Source organism: Podarcis gaigeae (genome assembly GCF_964106915.1).
Source record: "Podarcis gaigeae genome assembly, chromosome: 9".
Lineage (NCBI taxonomy): Eukaryota > Metazoa > Chordata > Lepidosauria > Squamata > Lacertidae > Podarcis > Podarcis gaigeae.
In genome coordinates this window covers 1,766,369-1,785,982 of record NC_139685.1, presented here as the reverse complement: position 1 = coordinate 1,785,982, position 19,614 = coordinate 1,766,369, and the positions used below count along the sequence as shown (strand labels likewise).

Here is a 19,614-nt window from a genome sequence, read left to right as displayed (position 1 = left end):
ACTGATGGGTGAAGTACAAATTCTAATGCAGATGGAACATAAAAGTATTTATTGTCATCCTCGGAAGGGCTGCAGCTCAGTAGAAGAATATCTATTTTGCATGCAGAAGGTTCCAGGTTGTTAATTGTTGCTAATTAAATTTGAAGATTCATGTTCAACTTCTAGCATCTGTTGCCGCTCACTGTAGACAGTACTGAGCTAGATGGGGCGATGGTCTAACCCAGGACGGGGGGGTGGATATTAAAGGGGTGGGCATCCAGGAAAAAAGGTCAGCAATCCCGCCCACCATTGGACTCACCTTGGGAGAGTACTTGGAGGTGCAGGGATAACGTTCAGCAGCCTTGGGAGACTGGATACATTGGTGGAGGGAGCATTTGGAGGTGCAGGGAGAGTGTGTTTTGATTCTGCACTGGTACCTCAGTTTTCAAAGAATCCGTTCCGGAAGACTGTTCAAGTTCCGAAACGGTCAAAAACTCAAAATGGAAACTGTGTTTCCTGTTCGACTTCTGAGGTGCATTCAAACACCGAAGCATTTACTTCCGGGTTTTCAGCATTCAAGTTCCGAAACGTTTGTCAATGGAGACGTTCGAAAACCAAGGTACCACTGTACATGGGTTTAGCTTCACACGCTATCCCTGGAACATAATCCTGGCGTAAGTTGAGAGTCAGCTCTAACAATTACTTCATCACTAAAATACTTGGAGTCAAGTCATTGTTTATAACTCTAGATGACAATATTGAAATCAGAAAAGTAAGTAACTCCTGTGCTGTCTGCACTGCTGACTCGAGGCCAAAGCTGAAGTGGCAGGGTTGTTTTTTTTAATCCTCACAACAACTCTGTGAGGTGTGTTCAGTTGAGAAGTCCTAGAGCATGTTTCATAAAGATTTGAACCTGGGATCACATCCCCACCATGCTCTGTAAAGGCACATACCACTCTGACATGACTAGTTTGCAGACCAAAAATATCTCTTCTAGGCTTTGTATTAGGAATCCAATTGCTCCCATGATGTAGAAGAGGCATTGAGATCCAGGACTGCTTTAGCCTTCAAAGTGTAGGCAATGTTTTCCCTAAAAACAGTCTTATCGCAGACCATTTTTTTCTTCATTCAAAACCATCACCCCCCCCCCAACTGATCCATCTAAGGCTATACTGAGCTGCAAAGACTGTGGAAGGAAGCATGAAGTGCTCCAAAATCTCCTGGTAGATGGCTGCGTTGACCTTGGACTTAATGAAGCACAGTGGACCAACACCAGCTGATGAAATGGCTCCCCAAATCTCTCTTCTGATGAGAGCAGCTTTTGCATCTCATTTGGAAACCAAGGACCCAGAGTCTGGAGGAAGAATGGGGAGGCACACAATGCCAGATGCTTGAAGTCCAGTGTGAAGTTTCCACAGTATGTGTTGATTTGGGTAGCCATGTCATCAGCTGGTGTTGGTCCACTATGCTTCACTATGCTTTTCCTCCCTCTCTGAGTATCTACTAGTATTTTTCGCTCTATAAGACGCACCTAGTTTTTGGAGGAGGAAAGAAAAAAAATATTCTGAATCCCAGAAGCCAGAACAGCAAGAGGGATCACTGTGCAGCGCTCCCTCTCGCTGTTCTGGCTTCTGTGAAAGCCGCACGCAGCCTCCTCAGGGCAGCAGGATGAAGGCTCCCCCTGCCCTGAAGAGGCTTTGCGCAGCGAAGAGGGATCTTGGGGGCTTTTCCCTGGGGAGGGAGAAGGGCAGCCCGTCAGTCCCTTCTCCCTCTTTGAGGAAAAGCCCCCAAGAGCCGTACAATACGGTATTTTGAAATGTTTGTTTGTGAAACATTAAGTCGCCTCTTAAGATGTCATAACTAAATTCTGTTTCATGCTTCTTAATATCAAGGAGCAGGTTTTGTGGATACAATTGGACACCATTTTCAATCGAGGGCAGAGTGAAATTTTCAGAGCTGTGCTGCTTTTAACCAATTTTTGCATCAAGGTTCCCGAAATGAAGGAGCAGGTCTTCGTCTATACCAGAGGTCGGCAACCTAAGGCCTATGGGCCAGAAGCTGCCCATGAGGGTTGCTTAACTGGCGCATGAGCCAGCCCCGGCAAGTCCCCATGTGCTGCGCTAAACCAGTGTTGCACAGTGTGGGGACTCTCTTCTGTGGCTCTAGAAATCGCTCCTGCGCATGCCCAGATGCCGGAAATCACTTCTGCGCAGGTGCGATTTCTGGCATCTGGGCATGCGCAGGAGCGATTTCTGGCGCTGCGGACATATGCATATGTGATTTCTGGCGTTGTGCTGCGCTGGCCCGGCGCATGGAGGATCTTGGTGGGAGTTATCTGGCCGATGCCTGGTAAGCCTTGCTGCCCCCTGGTCTGTACATTGGGATACAGCTGGATGCCAGATGGTGCGGGGAAACCTTTCAAAATGGATTAAAAAAAACTTGGATTTTGTAGTTTGATTTTTAGCGTTCCTGTGCAATGCAGGTAATTTGCTCCCCTATTTTAATTAGGAATTCGTTCCAAAGCAGGATATAATACCGGCAAACCCCCCGAAAACGGAAAGGGAACGTGGCGTGTGCGCTGTTTCCCCGTTCCTCACGAGACGTTTATTCGCGCCTTCGTTCCCGGGAGCCGCTTCCAGGCGCCCGCGGCTGCGCAGGGCGAGGGAGGAGGCGGGAGCGCGCGGCGCGGCCTCGCGGGCGGAGGGGGGGGCGGGAGGAGGAGCAGCTCGGCAGCCGCGGGAGCGAGCGAGCGAGAGGCAGGCCGTGATGCGGGCGGCGCCTGGCCCTCCGCTGGCGCTGCTGCTGCTGGGCCTGGTCCTGGGCGCGGCGGCGGAGAGGCAGCACTACGGCGGCGACGGCGAGCACCGCCCGGACTACGACCGCGAGGCGCTGCTGGGGGGCCAGGTGGGTCGCCCGGGGGGAGGAAGGCGCGCCGGCTCCGGGACCGGCCAGGCCGCCGCCCCCTCTGCCGGGGGAAGCCGCGCTCTCGCTCCCCGTGTGCAGCAGCAGGCAGGGAAGCCCGAGTCCCGGGGCGCCCGCGGAGAATCCCCCGGCCAGCGCGCAGCCGGGAGGGCGCCTCGAGCTGCCCTGGGGCTCCATTTCTGAGGCAGGCCGCCTCCCTCCGCAGCCGAAGAAAAACACCCCGAGCTGCGGCGCGGAGGCTGTTGAGGGCGGCGGAAGGGGCTGTGGAGCAGGGGCCTCGCTGTCGCCAGGTGCCCGGGCATCCAGTCCCTCCCAGCTCGGTGGGGTTTACTTCTAGGCGAGGGGGACCGTGACCCCACATGCAAAGATGATGCACCAACCCCCCCCCCAAACCAGAATAAGGCACTCACAAAAGGCAGAAAAATGAGGACAGGGACCCCTCTCCTTTGGGGACAGGTAACACAAAGAACTGGGACATAGTTGTATATGCTAGGGAAAAAGAAGCAACCCAGGTATTGGTTGGGGCTTCAAGTTGCTTTTGGACCTCAGTTTTCTGTGTGAAGAAATGGATGTTTAGAACTGCTTAAATGAATGCTAGTTATAAACCAGTCTCTCTAGATTAATAATAGGTCAATAATGTGAATCATGATAATACTATATAGCGCGTCTAAAGAGTTCAAACTGCTCTTCTTGATATGTTTGCATCAACCTTATAAAGAGGGTGAACATTTCCAGGGGAATTGAAGGAGGCAGTGGTGCGACCGCTCTAAAAGAAAACATAATTAGATCCCTTAGTTCTATCCAATTACCGCCCGGTTTCGAATCTTCCATTACTGGGTAAGGTGATTGAGAGAGCGGTCGCTGAACAGCTTGGTAGGTTTCTGGATGAAACATTGGCCCTGGATCCATTCCAATTCGGCTTCTGCGCTGGTCATGGGACTGAGACGGCTCTGGTCGCCCTAACAGATGATCTCTGCAGGCAGCTGGATCAAGGCGGGTCGTCCTGCTGATTCTTCTAGACCTGTCAGCAGCCTTTGACATGGTCGATCACAAACTCCTGGACCACCGCCTTGCTGACGTGGGGATCCAGGGCACAGTCCTTCAATGGCTGCGCTCGCTTCTCTCTGGTCGGGGACAGAGGGTGGCGCTTGGGGGGGGGGGATTGTCATCGCGCCACTCCTTGGTGTGTGGAGTACCTCAGGGTGCGATACTCTCCCCGATGCTTTTCAACATCTTTGTGTGCCCCCTCGCCCAGCTTGTCCGGAGTTTTGGGCTGGGCTGCCATCAGTATGCTGATGACACCCAACTCTATCTGTTGATGGATGGCCATCCTGACTCGGCCCCAGACACACTGATCAGATGTTTGGAAGCTGTGGCTGGATGGTTACGTGGGAGCCGGTTGAAGTTAAATCCTTCCAAGACAGAGGTCCTTTGGTTGGGTCGGGACGATATGGAATTGGGGGGGGGGGGCAACTCCCATCTCTTGCAGGGGTGCAATTAGTGTCAGCACCATCCGTTAAGAGTTTGGGTGTAATCTTCAATACCTCTCTCTCTATGGAGGCGCAGATTACAGCTATAACAAAGGCGGCATTTTTTCATCTCCGCCAAGCTAAGCAGTTGGCTCCTTATCTCTCTCGCTCTGACCTAGCCACTGTGATCCACGCGACGGTCACCTCCAGACTGGATTATAGTAACTCGCTCTACGTGGGGCTGCCCTTGAGACTGACCCAGAAACTCCAGCGGGTGCAGAATGCCGCGGCGAGACTCCTTACGGGGTCTTCGCTGCGAGATCACATTCATCCGGTGCTATACCAGCTGCACTGGCTCCCGGTGGAGTACAGGATCAGGTTTAAGGTGCTGGTTTTAACCTTCAAAGCCCTATACGGCCTAGGACCCTCGTACCTACGGGACCGCCTCTCCTGGTATGCCCCAAAGAGGAACTTACGGTCTTCAAATAAAAACATCTTGAGGTCCCAGGCCACCGAGAGGTTAGGCTGGCCTCAACTAGAGCCAGGGCTTTTTCATCTGCGGCTCCAACCTGGTGGAACGCTGTGTCACAAGAGACAAGGGCCCTGCAGGACTTGACATCTTTCTGCAGGGCCTGCATGACAGAGCTGTTCCACCAGGCCTTTGGTCAGGGCGCAGCCTGACTCCCTCCTTTGGCAATCTTTACAGAACTTTAGTTTATGGTTACCATCAATTTTGATTCTAATTAATTTTTATAATGTTTTTAGAATGTTGCACTATTTTAGTGTTGTTAGCGCCCTGAGCCCGGCTTCGGCTGGGGAGGGCGGGATATAAATAACATTTATTATTATTTATTATTATAACATTGTGCTCTTGCACAGTTCCTATTTGTAATGTTCTAGGGGTTGCTCGTGCGTAAGTTGCCGCCACTCCTGGCTAGGTTACCTGGTTGAACCCTTTCTGTCTGGACAGCCTTTCACTTCGTGGCTGTCTCAGTCGCTGGCAGAATCCGTCAGTGGGCGTTTCTTTAACTTCTTCCAGCAAAGAAGTTCTTTGACGCCAAGTCTCCTCCTACTCTCCCTGCGCGGAAGTCTTCTGCGCAGGGAGGGTGTGGGCAGTGGAGTACCCGTGCTCTCCCCGCTGGTCTCCGGTGAAGAGTCCTGGAGCCTCCTCTCCGATTCCCCCATATGCCCCCTTCTTCACTGGTTGTTACGCTGATTTCCTTCCCCAGCAGATGGGCTGCCTCTCTCCCTACTGGGACCCTCTCCGGCATCCCTCTGGAGCCTTCCCTCCGCCTCTAGCTCCGATGGCAGTTCCCTGACACTATTCATGACAATGGAGCTTGTTCCAGAAAACGTTCCCTTGGGTTGTGTACTTTGGAGTCAGATTTGCCCGCCAGATTTGCCTGCCTGAGGTTGCTCCTGCATCTTGCCTTGGGGTGGCTCTGCCTCTGCATAAAGATCACGGCACAAATAAACTTAAGTTGCCACAAAATATCTTATAAGCCAGAAGTGAGGCACCTATCACACTCCAGATGTTGCTAGATTACATCTCTGATCATCTCTGCCCATTTCCCATGCTGGTGGGGGCCGATGGGAATGGGAGTCCTGCAATATCTGGAGGTTCACAGATTCCCGCCCCCTTGTGGAACACCTCCTTCCCCCTGGGACACACAAACTCCTCATTCAAGTTTACAAATGCATATCACTTACATCAGTTGCCATTCAAAATCAGGATGGCAGGGCAATTGAAATATTGCTTTCCCTACACTGCACTGTTTCAGTGTATGGTTTTATGCAAAGAAGGATTTCTGATATGTGATGTGCAGGACCAAGGCATTGGCAATTGCCTATTAATTTGGAATATCCTTGATGCTCTCTCTCCTTTCCATACATGCTGTTTTGATGATGCTCTTGTTCCAAGCCTTAGTGTCTGCTAGATCCTGAAGCACGAAAGAGATTGGTAGTGGCAGGGTGGCAGTTGCCATTGCTGGAGAGCACTAGGTGGCAAAGATTTTTGGACTGCCCCTTATCTGGCACCTCAAAATAGGACCTTCAGATGATGATGATAAAAGAGGGCATGTTTGTGTAACTGGTAAGATTTCAGATGATGAAACAGTTATTTAAACTATTTCTAGCCAGTTTGTTGCCTACTTGCTAGAATCTCTCATCTCCTCCCTGTGCAATTATTAGGCTGGATTCTGAGTCTAACAGCAGCTGTAATTTTAGATGAACCAGCTGGAATAAAGTGATATATACCACAGCTTTACTCATGTTTACGGAGAACAGACTCCCATGAGAGGTGGCGGATTCGCCTTCCTTGGAGGTTTTTAAGCAGAGGTTGAATAGCTAGCTGTCATAGAAGCTTCAGCTGAGATTCCTGCATTGCAGGGGGCTGGACTAGATGACCCTTGGGCCCCTTCCAACTCCAAAGTCTCACTGAGAGCATGCGAGTAGCCAAGGCCCCCCCCACTAACAAAAGTCCTGTCCTTCCTAACAAAAATCATGGCTATGCCCATGGCTGAGAGTCATTCTTATTCCCAGGCCCCGGGTTGCAGCCTTAGCAGTCAGGCAACTTTCCCCAGTTTTGGGAAGGGGCCCAACTGCCACACAGTTCCTTTTAGTGAGCAGCAGCTGGGCATTTGATGGTAGGAGTGGAGGATCCAAAGATGTTTTGTCTGCTGAAAATACCTTCTTTGACAGCACGCCAAAAGTGATAAACCCACCCAGATTATGTGCTCATTTTTAATGATTTCTTGTTCCCTCCAAAGGAAGAAGTGGAAGAGTTTGCCAGACTGAGTCCAGATGAGCAGCAGAAAAGATTAAAGGGTATTATAAAAAAAATTGATGTGGACGCTGATGGCTTTCTCACAGAAGGTATGATGTTATGAAAAGAGTATTTACCAATTATTCATGAAAAAATATAGACATTGTACTATATATAAAGATCTTTACGTCAGCTTGCAGCAGATATGAATCCTAACCAAACCACATAATTCAGCTGTTGGGTAGCCCAAGGGTGGGCTTCTTTGTGGGCCTGCAGTCTGACCACAACTGCAGGTGGACCACTTCACTCTGGCCAGTTAGAATATTTCCTGAACTTCAACAAATGGCTGAAGGATGAGAAGCGAGAGGACAAGTTGGCAGATGACCCGTCCAATACAGTTGCATCTGTATGAATGCACTACATAGGTTTGAGTTGGTCCAAATAATATATATGGGGTGGAGGTTTCAAGATGGCCACCGACCTCTGAGTCTAACGCATTCGCACTAACTTCAACTTACCAGATGAGACAAGCCAGTTGAGAAACCGTTGAGAAAACTGCTGGGATACGAGAAGTGCTGGGCTGAGAAAAACGCTGGGCGAGTCAGTGTTTTACTGATAAGGTGAGGAAGAAAAGAAACGAAAGAATTAACTCCCCTCCATTTCATTGGATGTAACTCTTTGTGGGACTCTGCTCAAGATTAAGACTTAAGCCTTGGCTCCATTGTCTCCCTGAGTGGTTGACCAATATGGTAACCCAAGGAAGGCATGTAAAGTCCTGGGAATTACGGCAAACTTTACAAGTAGCTCTCCTGAACCTCCGAGAAGACAAAGTAAAATCACAAAGTTTTTCCTTCAGGAGAGTAAAGAAGAGTCGAGCAAGCTGATACATGATGAAGTATCCCCTATACTTCCTGCTTTGGACTGGTCAATACATCTTAAAGGGGACATGCAGGAACCTAGGAACATAAGTCCCTCAATAAATTAGCCCTAGACCTGGCCTTGGCAGAGGACATAAACAAGGCCAATTTGAGAAATAAATTGGGGGTAACCTATACAGAGGCATTCTTTTGAACTAAGCAGAAACCCACCCAACAACAAGCCATTTCTAAAGGCACACAAGCAGAGGAGAGAGACACTGACCTCCACGATCAGCTTCATATGGTTTGCTTAGAATTAACCCTCATCAAAAACTTTCTTACAGTAAGCATGGGGCTGCTTACAACATTGGTGGAAAAATTTACAACTCAAGAGAGAGCTTTAGAGCCAAAAGATACTGAAAGGACATCTAGACAAACCCAGCCGGTAATCACTGCATTGACAAAGGAAAATACTGAAGAAATCACCAAAAGACTGTATACCAAAAATCTAAAGCACTGAAGAAAAGTAAAAATATTAAAGACTTAAAGAAGAAGAATAAAACTCAATGTGCATGTAAAAATCAATTACGGAAGCTTTACATGTTGATACCAACAGATTCCACTTTGGATACAAATAAGTCTGCATCAAAAGCCCAGAGGGAAAAAGGGGAAAGGAAGAAGATAGTAGCAGATGCTGCTAAATCACAGCAAATGTTAGAGAAGGAAAATCCAACAGAGGAAAATAAAACAGATGCCTCAGTTGAGGTTGCTGCTTTGACCCCAGGAGGGAAAGCACCTGGGAACGAGGGAAACAGAGGATGCTGTCCACAAAACTGAACTTGACCCAACAACTGATTATCCAGAAGACCAACGTGACTTTTCACCAGGAAAAAGGGTGGAATTTGGTGATGATCCCACAAAAACTAGTTACCAAAGGATCCAAAACTGAAAGGCCTCCTTACCCAGGCAGAACGTATAACACATCTGCTGCTTATTCTAGATTAGACCTTACCAGGAGCAGAGGCCTGATGATACTGTCTTCATAGAATATCTATACTATGACAGTGTTAGGGCATGAGCAGTGGTTACTTTCAAGGACCCAGATCTAGCCAACTTTATTTATAAAATTGGGGAGTTTTTTTTAATAATAGGCTAGAAATTATAAGATTTTTCTAAAACGGGGCACCAGTGGCATCCTTTCTTGGTGATATGGCTGTCGAGTGGAAAGATAGAGATTCTCCAAAACCAAACAGTGATGAAAACCTTATAGATTTGAATTGGACCCAAGAATCCTTCCTCCTCTATTATAAACAAGAGACATCAAAACTAGAATGGAAGACTCCACCTACACATAACCCACAACTTGACCACTCTGTGATCAAGTGGATAGAAAATTTTACTTCAGAAGAGAAAGCCTTAATGCGTCAATATTGGACCTTGCCAACTGTGGCCCAAAAAGAAATCTTGGAAAGGCTAGACTTATTGAGAAGCAACACAGAAGAAGAAACGGGCTTAAAATTAAAGGAATTTAAGTTGCAAGTGATAAAGGAGATAAAAAATGGGAAAGGGAGAACAAGTCCCGGGAAAGTCAAGCCCAGAGATGTGATGGACGATGGTACAGTGAACGGACAGATCACTCCCCAAAATGACCCCACATTACAACGGGTTACGGCAGAGATAAATCTGTTATCAAATAATAATGTACAAAGTAAAAAGGAGGAAAAGGAAAACTTATTTCCTCCTGCGACCAAAACAATTCATAAGATGTCAAATCCTGGGCTCTGGACAGAAATGAGATACCTAGGAGGAAATTGGATCAACACAAAAGGAAATTACTCCATTGGCCAATTTAGAAAGGAAAGGCCCAGTGATTACAGGTGTGAGTATAATATGTCCAATGACCAAAACGATTGAATATCCAGATGCTACCTTGAGTAAAGAAAGAACGAAAAATAATGATATTGAGCTGCAACAAAAATGGGCAAACCTTAAAAATACATTGCCCTGGGATTGACAAGGATTAAATCGTCACAAAACTAAAGCTAAATTAAATGGCCTGAAAGATTGTGAGAATTACATCCTTTCTGCTGCTAAACAGCTAAGAAATGAAGACTTTTACCCGCCACAGACTACTATTTCCAACTGATTTGTGATTCTAGCAGAAAGGGACAAAGTCGACCCTCCAGAAACTACTAACGGGGACAGGGTGAGTTCCATAAAATGGGCCCAAAAGGATGCTGCTCCCTGGGTGGGTCGACCTAGGCCTGGGTATAAACAGGCCATTGGAAAATGAGACCCTGGAAGAAAATCTCAAAAAATCTTCACAGACCCCTTCTGAGCAAGAGCAAAACATGACCTGCATGAGGTCACTCTTCTAACTTGGAATGTGGCTGGATGGTTTGCATCCACCAGAGAGCCTGGCTTTAAAGGCTTACTCTCCTATCATCATGACAACATCATGATCCAGGAAACACCGACTGTGGATCAACTACTTGTTGTGTATTGAAGTTCTTGCCCTGGCCACCAGGGGTATTGTATATATAGTTTTCACTCAGGTCCATGTCAGTTAATATAGGTGAGAAACCCTGGAGTGTTGTTGTTACAATGTTGACAGCCGCCTGCCTATAAAGCAGGCCGGCTGAGCAGTTCAGTTCAGTTCAGTTCCAGCTTACTACAGTGGTGCCTCGCAAGACGAAATTAATTCGTTCCACAAGTTTTTTCTTCTTGCGAGTTTTTCATCTTGCGAAGCACGGTTTCCCATAGGAATGCATTGAAAATCAATTAATGCGTTCCTAGGGAGACCGCCTTCAGACCAGGACTTTTCTCCCCACCGCCAGCCTTCAGAACAGGAGAGCCCTGCGGGGAACTCTTCTGAAGGCTGGCGGGGGAGAAGGGCTTTTCTTCCCACCGCCAGCCTTCAGAACAGCCTTCTGAATGTTGGCGGTGGGGAGGAAAACCTTCCTCCCACCACAAGTCTTCAAGACAGGTCCGGGAACAGAGGGGAAGGCGCGCAGACCTGTCCTGAAGGCTTGCAGTGGGAGGAGGGCTTTCCTCCCCACCGCCAACATTCAGAATGCTGTTCTGAATGTTGGCGGTGGGGAGGAAAAACCCTCCTCCCACCGCAAACCCCGGGAACAGAGGAGAAGCGCTGCGCGCCTTCTCTGTTCCCGGACCTCCCACCGCAAGCCTTCAGGACAGGTCCGGGAATAGAGGAGAAGGCGCGCTGCACTTCCCCGCTGTCCCCGGAGATTTCCCTATGGGCTTTCGTCTTGTGAAGCAAGCCCATAGGGAAATTCGTCTTGCGAAGCCGCTAAAAATCGGAAAACCCTTTCGTCTTGCGGGTTTTTCGTTTAGCGAGGCATTCGTCTTGCGGGGCACCACTGTATAAAGAACCACTTGGGGAAATCTCTGTGCCATCTGCTATGTCCCCCCACTACTTAATACTACTACTCAATGGATTTCATTCATTCTCAACTGGGGCAGAACCAGGGGTAAAGCACAGAAGAGCAAAAGGGGTCCTGGGGGGTCCTAGTCTCCACTACTCGACGTGCCATTTCAACCCCACCCCATTCAAGTCATATGCCATGGCAGTGTTAATCCAGTCATGCGCTGTTGGTAATAAATGCTTATATGCCACCAATGAGGCAGAATCCTCAGATCAGAGTCTTGTGGACTGATCTGGAAACTTATATCAATGACCTTATCCTGCTCAACCCAAATGCAATTGTAGTTCTGAGAGGGGACCTCAACGCCAGACTGGGCCATAATGACCACTCACTGTATGCACGGCACAAATGTCCTCCTCCCAACCTTGAAGCTGATGGATTCCTTCTCACTCGCAGCTCAAAATATCAGAAATCAAACTTCGCAGTCCTCTGCTTGGCTCAAACAGCATTTTGGCTAAACCTCTACATTTTAAATGGTGCCCTTGAAAGTGACTACGCAGCTGAATTCACCTACCTATCTGGCTCCAGAATGAGTGCTATAGATTATATGTTTCTAGGGACCTCCTTCCTTATGTTAAGACCCTAGAAGGTATGCCTAAATTTGACAGTGATCACTTCCCAATTCTCCTTTAGCTAACAGCCTTCACCCAAGTGATACATACTGAGGACTGCTACCAACCCTTCCTAATGCCAGCAGGAAGAACTTACCGTTGACCCAAGTGGACTCCTCATCTAAACCAAATCATAACTGAACTACTGGCCTCAGATCGCCTACAGTGCCTTAGGTCTGCCCTGACATCTGCTGAGTTCCTGATGCACTCTTGGAGAATTATAACACCCTTATGCAAGAGCCCCACCAGCACCTAACCTGGAATAATAGCACACCCTTGAGACAACAACAGCACCACTCCAAGCCATGCTTTGACAAGGACTGTGTTAATGCCAGAAAAGCTCTTGCTGCCACTTACAAGGCTTATGTATCCAAGACCAAACCAACAACTGCAATGGTCCTCCTCCAGCAGGAGAGATACTACAACTACCTTCTGGCACGAAAGAAAAGGGATGCCATGAAGAACACCTGGACACGACTTATCCAGGCAGCCAAATCCAATGATTCAGCCACATTTTGGCATATTACATCTAGCCCACAAAGCAATGGCCCAACCATGGTGGACTTTCACATCCCGCCAGAGACCTGGGAGGCTCACTTTCAGGAACTCTACTCAGACACCTCTGCTAAAAGTGGAGGCTCTAGTCAAACTATAGAGAATCTGCCTATGTGGGCACCAGTGATGGTGACAAGAGATTAACTACCTGGTAGCTCAGCTAAGACTGGGGAAGGCCCCAGGGGAAGACCTAATTCCTCCAGAGGCCATTAAAAACAATATGGACTTCTGGGCCCCTATTCTGGCCTTATTCTTCACCTGCATTGACACCCATGGCCGAGCCCCCAAGGACTGGGGGCTTGTAATCATTGCCCCTATATATAAAAAAGGGAAAAAGGATGATCCTACAAACTACAGATTGATTAGCCTCCTTAACGTAATTAGCAAACTTTACGCAAGACATCTACAATGGAAATTCCACGACTGGATGGAACAAGAAAATATACTTTCAGAGGAGCAAGCTGGCTTTAGGGAAGGCCAATCCCCTATTGACCTGTGCCTAGTACTTCATCATCTCATTGAGAAGTATTCCTCCCGCAACACAACCTCCCTCTTTGCTGCTTCTATAGATTTCAAAGCAGCATTTGATTCCATACTCAGAGCTAAACTGGAAAAAAAAACTGGAGGCCATCTCAATAGATCCATGTCTACTCCATTTAATTTGTATGTTACATGAAGGGACCTCAAAAAGTAAGATGTAACCCCTGGGGCCATCTCACCAATGCCACTGGAACCAAGAAAGGTGTCAAGCAAGGCTGCATGCTGGCCCTACTCTTGTTTAATTTCTACATCAACTCCATGGTGGGTCATCTCCATAGCTCAAACTTTCACTCCCCCAAACTTGCTGGAAGAGACATCCCTGTTCTGTTCTAGGCAGACAATGCAGCAAAGCTTTCAAGAAGAGCACTGAGCGCTAACACCGTATTGCAAGGAGGACCGACCCTGCTACAACATACAATGTTTCCAGGTTCTGCATAGCAGTGCTCAAAATTTGTTGGATGATGACCTGTGCCACAAACTAGATTTAATGAACACTCATATCAGGGTGCTCTGTAAATTGATAGCCATAGCCTTTTATATACGAACCTTTTATGCTCTTCCACATCCATTTAATGATCCCAACCCTTCTTTTAGATTCTTTAAGCATCTTACAGTTTTTTATATATACCTTCTGTTTTAATAATTTTAGTTTCCCAAAATGTTTTACAGATTTAAAATGATTGTTCCCCACTCTACTTATGCCTCTCTATGACTGTAATAAAGATTTGATGGATACATACGGAGCGAAATAGGCTTGCAACATTTAATCAGCAAATTCTGTGTCTGCCTTATCTTTTTTCAGTCCAAGGGCTCATCTGCACTATATATTTAGAGCACTGTTATCACTTCAAACAAAGTTTGTTAAGGGTATTGAGAGTTGTTTGGGTGCCCCTATTGCCCTCACATAACTACATTTCACATCTCTGGGATGAGGAATTGATTGCAGAGCCACACTGGGAATTGTAGCTTAGGGAGGGCAATGGGGCACCCCAACAACTGTTGGCACACTTGACAAACCTCAGCTCCCATGATTCTTTGGGGGAAGCCATCGCGGTTGGTTCCCTGCCTACTGAGAGCAAGCAGGTGCCTTCCCTGCACTCTTTTGGCACCTGCTACAACCATTCTTGTTTAGACAAGCCTACCAAGATGCTTAGAAAGTTGAGGCAATTTGAATCTGTTTGTATGTTTTAAAGTATGGTTGTGATTTTTTCCTGATTTCACTGTTTTACCTTTTTTTAAACTGCTTTGAGGGTTTCCCCCTACAATCAAGCAGTGTATAAATTTTATTTTGCCCAATAGTTTTTATTAGTTTTCCAAATTTTTGGTGTATAAATGTTATGAAATTGAAAAGAAACATGCTGTAATAGTATTTTAAACGTTTTGTGCAGGTGGGGCACCATTTGTTGTGGAGGTAGCATGAGGGTTGCATCTGTGCTTAAAGCAGCCTAGAAAATGCAGTCTTCCTCTTAATATTTGTGGCGGGGAGGGGGGAATCCCTTCACCTCCTTATGTTCTGGGGAATCTCCACAGGTGAGCTGAGTTCATGGATCCAGCAATCTTTTAAGCATTATGTTGTAGAAGATGCAAAGCAACAGTTTGGTGAATATGACAAAGATGGAGATGGATATGTATCCTGGGAGGAATACAATGTTCAGATGTATGATCGTGTAATAGACTTTGATGATGATACGACTTTGGAAGATGCCGAAGAAGAATCTTTCCGGCAGGTGAGACACCATCTGTTTTCCTGTAGCTCCAGCCTGGAACCTCTCTTGCCTCCCTTGGTCAAGGCCAGCCCTGTGGATGAGAATGCCACAGAGTAGGAGAGATCAGAGTATGAGAGTGTTCTAGCCATTGCACTAATTCCCCCTTCCTTGCCAATCGGCTTGACACAAGGAAAGAATAATAATTATAACTTGCATGTAAACAGTTTTTTGTAAAGTTACTCATCTGTGTGAAGCTTTTTTAAAAATTAAGCACTATGTATACTAATATGACACATTGTACTTCATAGGTTTCCATGACAGATGTGGCATTTGCTTATATAATTTTGTAGTTTCTGTATTTTCTCATTTTACATCACTAATCACACTCTGACTAGATCCTTTATCAACCCTCTTTTAGCTAGATATAAGTTATGATGAACTTCTAACTCCTCTCAGTGTATATAAGATTGATCTTGTAACGTGTATTTAAAATAAAAGGAAAAGCAGGTTAGGTTTATGTAGCTTGAAACTAATGAATACAATATGACTTCCGTTCATGTAACTGTTATTTCCCAAACTGTTTTCTAAGCTCCATTTAAAGGACAGGAAGAGGTTTGAAAAGGCTAATAGGGATGGAAGTTCTGGCCTGAATCTGGATGAATTCATTGCATTTGAACATCCTGAGGAAGCAGAATACATGAAGGCAAGTTTTGAGAGAAAGTGGCTACCACGGGGAATGCTGTTTGTTCATTCTTCAGATCCTGAGGGACACTATAGGGATGCACAACATACAGATTTTTCTGAGTAAAACAAGCCTTCCATAGCATTGAAAATCCACCACTGGGCTTTTACATACGCAGGAAAGGTGGTGGCGATGTTTCTTCAGACTGCAATCCAGTGCTCAGCCGCTGGGGAGCAGGATTTCCACTGAGGCCCGTGAGACCTCTCGCTCTCCCCAGGCTGGGGCCCTGCAATGCTGTGTAACAGCTGAGGGCAAGCAGTCCTGCATATGCCACACTGAAATGAAGGGGAGAAATCAAGGAACCCTCATTTCAGTATTGGTTTCTGTCAAGTTAGAAACCCTTATAGCTGCTTCATGTAAAAAAAAGGGTGTGTTCTTGAATGGCCCTTCCTTTGCCCTCACCTCAACAAATTTTAGCATGGGAGAATATTCAGTATCTTCTGCACCATTTGTGCACCTTTTAGTTCGATCTGTGCTCTCACACTTGCTTAGGACAATGGTTGGATTTCACTAACAAAATTATTTACCTGAGTACACACGTTCAAACTGTTGTCTTAGTGCAACTTGCTCACTTATTTGGATGATAATGAAACAAGTTCTAAGGAAAATGCAAATACCAGAATGAGCATTTACTGTATTGGTGAGAATTTGCCCAGCTACACAGTGCGTTCATTCTTGTGTCTTGTATTTTTACTTGGAATTTAGTGCACCTCATTTAAATTAAGAATCCTGTGAATTTCTGCAGGCGCTTTAAACACTGTTGGTTAACTGGCCAAAGTTACCCGACCTTTTCTCTCCCCGCTAGGAGTTTGTAATTCAGGAGGCTTTGGACGAACATGATAAGAATGGCGATGGATTTGTGAGCCTTGAAGAGTTCCTTGGTGACTACAGAAGAGATCCAAGTGAGTGGGCGGGGAATGATGTTAGAAGTGTCATAAATTCTTTGCATTGCATTTGCAAAGTACATCTGTCAAGGCCCTTAATTTTACACAGTGTTCTCCATAGACTTTCCACTCATCTTCCCTTTGGCAACTGGCTGGTTTCTGAATAGCAGGGACCTTGTGTGCCTTGTAAATGTGGGAAGGAGAAAGGAGATTTAGCTTCTGCAGTTCTATGACTATTGCTGTTCCGTTTGTAAGCATTTAAATAGGAATCTGTCCATCTCCTTTTCTATGGCAGTAATGCTCTTTGGCCCTAAATCTTTGGAGTAATGTGGGGAGTTAATATAAGCTTTCTGGTTTTTGATACAGCAATATCATTTTTTTCAGAACTGAACTGAACTAACAAGAATATAATTTGGGGGGGGGGGAATTTGCCACCAGAAGGTGTCCATTCACATTTAATGAAAAACACCCTTGTTGAGTCAGTGAGTGATAACCAGCATTGCACAAGCTCAGCTCCCTTCATCTGCCACGCAGCCCCTCCATCTCCTAGGAAGGTCCCCCAATTCTCTACCACATTTTTTTGGGGTGGGGTGTGTGATGCATAGGATGTTCTGAGAAAGTGGAAGTCCTGCTGCACAAACGGAAATCAGAATCTGTTCTATATTGCCCATTCTTGGTAGTTTTGCTTGTCTGCTGTGATTCTGGTTGCTATAAATATTTATGTAACCTGTTCTCAGTTTCCAGTAGGTATGCTGTCATTGGCATAGTTGTTTTTTTAATTATTTGCAGATTTAACAAACTAGAGGAGGAAGAGAAAAAAATAATTAAACCAATAAAATAAGGAGTGTGTACAAGCAGTCCCCGTTTATGCAGGGATTACGTTCTGAGGCACCAAGTGCGTCGGTGAAATCCTGTATGATTGAAACCCATTGAAAAAGCCTGCAAACCCCATTCTGCCCCTGCCCTCATCCTGCCCATTTTGTGACATTTCAGTGACTTTATGATGTTTCCGGGTCACTTGTGGGTTTGGCGCAATGCACAGTTGCACACACATCAAACGTGTGTAAATGGGGGGGGGGGCTTCCTCTATCTAATCCAGGAGTAGGCAACCTAAGGCCCGGGGGCCGGGTGCGGCCCAATCGCCTACTGAATCTGGCCCGCAGTCAGTCTTGGAATCAGCGTGTTTTTACATGAGTAGAATGTGTCCTTTAATTTAAAATGCATCTCTGGGTTATTTGTGGGGCATAGGCATTCATTAATTTTTCCCCCAAAATAAGTCCAGCCCACCACATGGTCTGAGGGTCGGTGGACCAGCCCACGGCTGAAAAAGGTTGCTGACCCCGATCTAATCTGTCTATACAGCAACAGTAACCAAACAGTCCCTCATCCATTCACATCATGGATACAATAACATACATTTTAAGTTAACTTAAATGTTTCATAAAAGCCTTCCAAGTGTCCAGAAAAGGATCCACAAGGTAATGACAAAATTCATTCAGACACCGCAGTCAGATCAGAAAGTGTGTACACTGGACAGCCTCACGCCATTTGCCTCAACCTGCCTTTCCCAGTGTTAAGCCTCCAATATCTCTCTGTAGTAGACGGTGCCTCCCTATGCCAGAGGTGCTGAGTTGAAATAATAATTATCTGTATTATTCAGATAGGTTAAGAGCATAAGCAAAAGATCCTATGGGATAGTATATATTTTGCTGATAAATTTTTAGAGACTTTTTATCAATGAGGTTTATGATTTATTGTTATGTTGCTTTAGTTGTAAATCACTTTGGTCCTCACTGCAATGAAATGTAATATATGAATTGTTTATATTTTAAAAATAAAAATAATTCAGATATTTTTATTTAATTAAATTTCCCCACAATGTATTTTTTTCCTTTTTTTCTTTTTTGCATTATACCAAATGGTAGCCTTTTTGGCACATCCAACATTTGGAACATAGTTTTCATTTTGTTAATAATTGCTGTGACAGCATTTTTAAAGTTTCTTCTAATACTATTTCAGAAAGCATGGTTGCTTTTCCAGTTCCTTTATTTTAACTGATGCTATACAAAGGAAAGAGACTTAATCCATGTGAAAAATTGTGTTTAGCTGCCAGTGAAGACCCAGAATGGATACTTGTGGAGAAGGATCGATTTACAAATGATTACGACAAGGATAAGGATGGGAAACTCAACCCTAAAGAGTTATTAAGCTGGGTAGTACCTAATAATGAAGGTATTGCTCAGGAAGAGGTAAGTTTATGAACTTGATAGCCAGACTTCAATCACACAGTCGCAAATGTTCTGAGTCCTCCCTGGAATCCATTAGACTTTAACACACCTAATTGTGGCTCAGCATTGTAACAGCCTACTCTAGCAGTAGTGCGGAAGGCCTCCCCCATTTGGCCTGCAAGGCCATTTTGGCCAGCCTGTGCCCATTTAGTGTGGAGCAGGATACCTAAAGGAGTGTCTCCCTCCTCATCATTCGGTGTGGACACTGAGGTCCAGCGCTGAGGGCCTTCTGGCGGTCCTCTCAGTGCGAGAAGCGAAGTTACAGGGAACCAGGCAGAGGGCCTTCTCGGTAGTGACACCTGCCCTCCCTACCAGACTTTTAGAAGACATCTGAAGGCAGCCCTGTTTAGGGAAGTTTTTAATGTTTGCTGTTTTATCGTGTTTTTAATACAGTCAAACCTCGGATTCCGAACACCTCCGTTTTGGAATGTTTTGGCTCCTGAACGCCAAAAACAGGGAGGTAAATGCTCCAGTTTTTGAATGTTTTTCGGAAGCTGAACATCCGATGTGGCTTCCACTTGAGTGCAGGAAGCTCCTGCAGCCAATTGGAAGCTGTGCCTCAGTTGTCAAACATTTTGGAAGCTGAACAGGCTTCCAGAACGGATTATGTTCGACAACCAAGGTTTGACTGTATTCTGTTGGGAGCCACCCAGAGTGGATGGCGAAACCCAGCCAGGTGGGTGGGGTATAATTAATAAAATTATTATTATTATTAAGCAGGTAAAGATGCAATTTTGTGCTGAAAGTGGGTTTATCTGATCCTTGGCTTAGGCAGAACCCTGTGCCTTTGTGTTGCCACTGCACAGGCAACCTTCAGATTACAGCCCCCGTGCCTGCAAAACCTTGTGTCC

General features: G+C 46.0%; 2 protein-coding genes across 4 annotated transcripts in view; one reads left to right on the top strand and one right to left on the bottom strand.

Moving 5' to 3' along the window:
- The window catches only part of TSPAN3 (tetraspanin 3), a 939,276-nt gene that overhangs the window by 832,515 nt on the left and 87,147 nt on the right, over positions 1–19,614 (bottom strand). The gene's annotated exons all lie outside the window — the stretch shown is intronic.
- The window catches only part of RCN2 (reticulocalbin 2), a 1,080,843-nt gene continuing 1,063,899 nt past the window's right edge, over positions 2,671–19,614 (top strand). Inside the window, exons 1-6 of one of the 3 annotated variants that reach the window (XM_083698451.1) lie at positions 2,671–2,883; positions 7,139–7,244; positions 14,674–14,870; positions 15,439–15,552; positions 16,397–16,493; positions 18,582–18,724. In XM_083698451.1, the coding sequence (XP_083554577.1) occupies positions 2,746–2,883; positions 7,139–7,244; positions 14,674–14,870; positions 15,439–15,552; positions 16,397–16,493; positions 18,582–18,724 (795 nt within the window). In that variant the 5' untranslated portion in view covers positions 2,671–2,745. Of the gene's footprint in view, positions 2,884–7,138; positions 7,245–14,673; positions 14,871–15,438; positions 15,553–16,396; positions 16,494–18,581; positions 19,545–19,614 lie in introns of all 3 variants that reach the window. The other 2 variants (XR_014555155.1, XM_083698452.1) reach the window with 2 other exon arrangements.